This window comes from Hordeum vulgare, chromosome 3H, assembly GCF_904849725.1.
Source record: "Hordeum vulgare subsp. vulgare chromosome 3H, MorexV3_pseudomolecules_assembly, whole genome shotgun sequence".
Classification (NCBI taxonomy): Eukaryota; Viridiplantae; Streptophyta; class Magnoliopsida; order Poales; family Poaceae; genus Hordeum; species Hordeum vulgare.
The window spans coordinates 594698372-594701806 of NC_058520.1; the positions used below are offsets into that span (position 1 = coordinate 594698372).

The 3435-nt window shown below is 44.7% G+C and overlaps 1 protein-coding gene across 1 annotated transcript; it reads right to left on the reverse strand.

The window, feature by feature from the left end:
• Nucleotides 1-921: 921 nt before the first annotated feature.
• LOC123445467 (glucan endo-1,3-beta-glucosidase GIV-like) lies at nt 922-3186 on the reverse strand. Its single transcript, XM_045122451.1, has 2 exons — nt 3045-3186; nt 922-2062 (listed from the first exon to the last, which is right to left on the reverse strand). The coding sequence occupies exons 1-2, from the start codon at nt 3121-3123 to the stop codon at nt 1110-1112; spliced, it is 1032 nt and encodes a 343-aa protein (XP_044978386.1). The 5' UTR covers nt 3124-3186; the 3' UTR covers nt 922-1109.
• Between the last annotated feature and the right edge of the window lie 249 nt (nt 3187-3435).

Below are 3435 nucleotides of genomic sequence, written 5' to 3' on the forward strand. Positions count from 1 at the left end.
TTTTTTCTTCTATCTTTAAAACTAAATTTTTACATATTATAAAATGGGAAATTAAGAAACTAGAATTGCCATGAACCATAAACTAAAATTGCCATGATGAATTACCATGGTAAAAAAATTATCATGGTCAATTAATAAAACATGCCATAAAAAGTAGTCGAAAATATGACGGTACCTTTAAATCTAGAAGAAAAATACGTAGAACATGTCATGGCAACTTTAGTTTAAACACTATGGCAGCTACAGTGTAAACATCATGGCAACTTTTGGTCAAATATTTTTCATCGATGATGGTCAAAATTCTAAAATTACCATGACCAATAAACTAAATTTACCATGATGGATTACTAAAAATTGCCATGATCCATTCGTTAAATTTACCGTGGTTAATTACTAAATTACCATGGTCAGTTAATAAAAATTTCCGTAAAAAGTAGTTCAAAATATAAAATAGTTTTAAATCTAGATGAAAACATAGATAGAACATGTCATGGCAACTGTAGTTTAAACACTATCACAACTATAGTGTAACATCATGGCAACTTTTGCCCAGAAACAATTCTCATCGAAACATATGGACATGTGATCTAGTTTTGAAGATCTCGTCGAGACGGATTTAATGATGAAAATGGATTTTTAATTGAATTTTCTTATTAGGAGATAAAACATTTTTAAGCCGAAAACCAAAAAAGATTCTCCCTGAGAGAGAAACGAACGTGCGGGCGAAGTGTTTAAATGTCCACACACTAGCCCAGTCCTACGTGACAAAGAAATTCAGATATCAGTTGCCAAGATTCGTGCTACAGCAAACGGACGGTAATCCGTGCGTGTGGACGGTTTGTAAACGTTCTACACGTTTATCTTTTGGGAAAGAAAAACATGAAGCTTAAGAAAAATATTGTAGTACAAGCCACCAAAATGGAAACCAACGGAACAAGCTATATCTGCACAAAGCCACGAGCACATACAAGCCTATATTTTCACCACACAAAAAGTATTTATTTCGATGTCTTTTCAAATTTTAGATCCACGCACACGCACAATCAATCTACTTAATGTCCACCAAACCCACGCGAGTTCATGTGGTTCGCTGCCGCGCCTAGGGATCTTCATTTGAATTTCATGGGGTAGACCGGCGATTTGTTGGGGTAAAAGAGCCCAAAGTTCCTCTCCGTCTCATCCCCGGGCTTCATGTTCTCGTTGAACATGGCGAACACATAGGCCTCAATGGGGCCAGGCCTATTGGGTGTGCCGCGGGCCACATGGTCGATCATGCCCTGGTTGTATGCCCGCGCGTTCTCCGGCGTGGCCGCGAACCCGCCGGCGGACGGCCACCCGGTCTCGGACACCACCACCCTCACGCCTGGCGCCCCTGCCTTCTCGAGCGCCGCGTACATGGCGTCGACCATGGCGTCGAAGAGGTTCGTGTACACATGGCCGTTCCCGGCGTCCCTCACCGCTGTCGCGCCCGGCTGGAACGTGGCGTAGTTCAGCTGTATGTCCCGCGGGCTGTTGCGGTAGGCGATGTAGGGGTACACGTTGGCCAGCAGCGGCGCGCCGGTGGCGGCCAGGAGCCGGGCCACGTCTCCCATGTAGGGCTGCGCGAACACGGCGGCGGAGGGCGGGAAGGAGTTGGCGATCACGTCGAGCCTCACCGCCGTGGACACCTTGATGCCGGCGCCGGCGCCGCCCAGGCCCTCGGCTGCCAGGGCGTCGTTGAGGTTCCGCATGGCCGCCAGGATGCCCTGCGCGGTGTCGCTGGCGAGCTCGTTGCCGACGGAGATGTAGCGTACGTCCACGGCGGCGCGGTAATAGGGCTTGACGTTGGCCTGCACCCAGGCGGCGGCGGCGGACAGGCTGCTGGCGAGGACGGCCACGTCGTTATTGGTGGTGCCGAGGATGACGCTGATGCCGGAGCCGCGGAGCGCGTCCAGTGCCTGCAGCTGGACGGAGTAGACGCGCATGCTGGTGATCCCCAATGATTTGTAGAACTGCACCACGTCGCTCGGCGGCGGGAGGTTGTTTCCGTTGATGCCGTAGCACACGCCAATGGACTGCACACCTGTACCCAAGAATGAATTCAAGCAAATTAATACCCACATAAATCACATTAATGTTTTCCTTCCTCCTCTTCAGTTGGCATCACTCTATAGTCGTTGAACTTTGTATTTCTGTTAAAGAAAGTATAATGGAAAAGGGTTTGCCGGGTTGAAAAAAAAAATCACTTTTTCATATTGTACTTTTATAAAATTGACATCTGCATTAGTAAAGGAAATACCATTAGATGTACCATTCCTTATATTTTGATACTGTATCTATAAGAACTTGTATATGTTACTAATATTTCCCTCAAAAAAAGTACTATGTTACTAATATTTTTCTTGATAAGTTTAGTCAGACTTAAAAATATCTGACTAAAGACAAATTAAATCAGCTTTGTATATAAATCCAAAGTAAGTAGCATCCGTAAACAGCTGTGTACTGATTATTTAAAAAAATAAATATGTGTACATTTACTAGAATATACTTCCTCCGTTCCTAAATATAAGACCTTTTAGAGATTTTCACTATAAACTACATACGGATGTATATAGACATATTATAGAGCATAGATTCACTCATTTTGCTTTGTATGCAGTCTCTAGTGAAATCTCTATAAGGTCTTATATTTAGGAACGGAGGGAGTATCAGTTATCACTGAGCAAAGCTGTCTAACAAAGATATGGATACCGAAATCTTGTTTTTTTCCAGCGGTGTGCCCACGAAACGTTTTCACATGAATTTAGGTATAAACACCCAATTACTTTACAAAACAGGCTCTGCTCCCTCTCTAATAACTCTACCCCAAAAATCGGCCACATCATAAGAGAAGAATTCATTCGAATCAAAACGCAGTAATACATAATCCTTTGTTCTAGGATAATAATCTATTACAAAAAGGAAGATGTACAATTCTTACACAGATCCACTTCTCCTCTTGTTAAAAGACAAAAGAACAGAAAAACAGATCCACTTCAAAACTCCTACACCAGATTCACACATACCTGCAGGGACGTCGGCGATGAGGACTCCGACGAGCAGCGCCAGTGCAAGCACCGGAGTAGAGCCGCGCATCCCCGGCATCCTGTCCTGCCCTACGGCTCTGAATTGCCCAGCTCTGGATCTACTCCAGCGGCACAATGTACACGCTTCTATTGGTGTACGCCATAAACTGGCCGGCGCGCCTGTATTTGTACTCATGCTTGACGTGTGAAATTACACTAGCACACGCCAACGTTAGTGTAAGGGTAGCCGACTCTCAAGGTCAGATCTGTAATTGCATCATGGCAGTCCATGTACAGTTCATCTGCATATCTTCCTGTGGGCATGCCTCCTCTGCATTAATGGAGTAGAACTGCTAAATGGTTGGCACTGCATTTATGTCCCAGCAGTTAA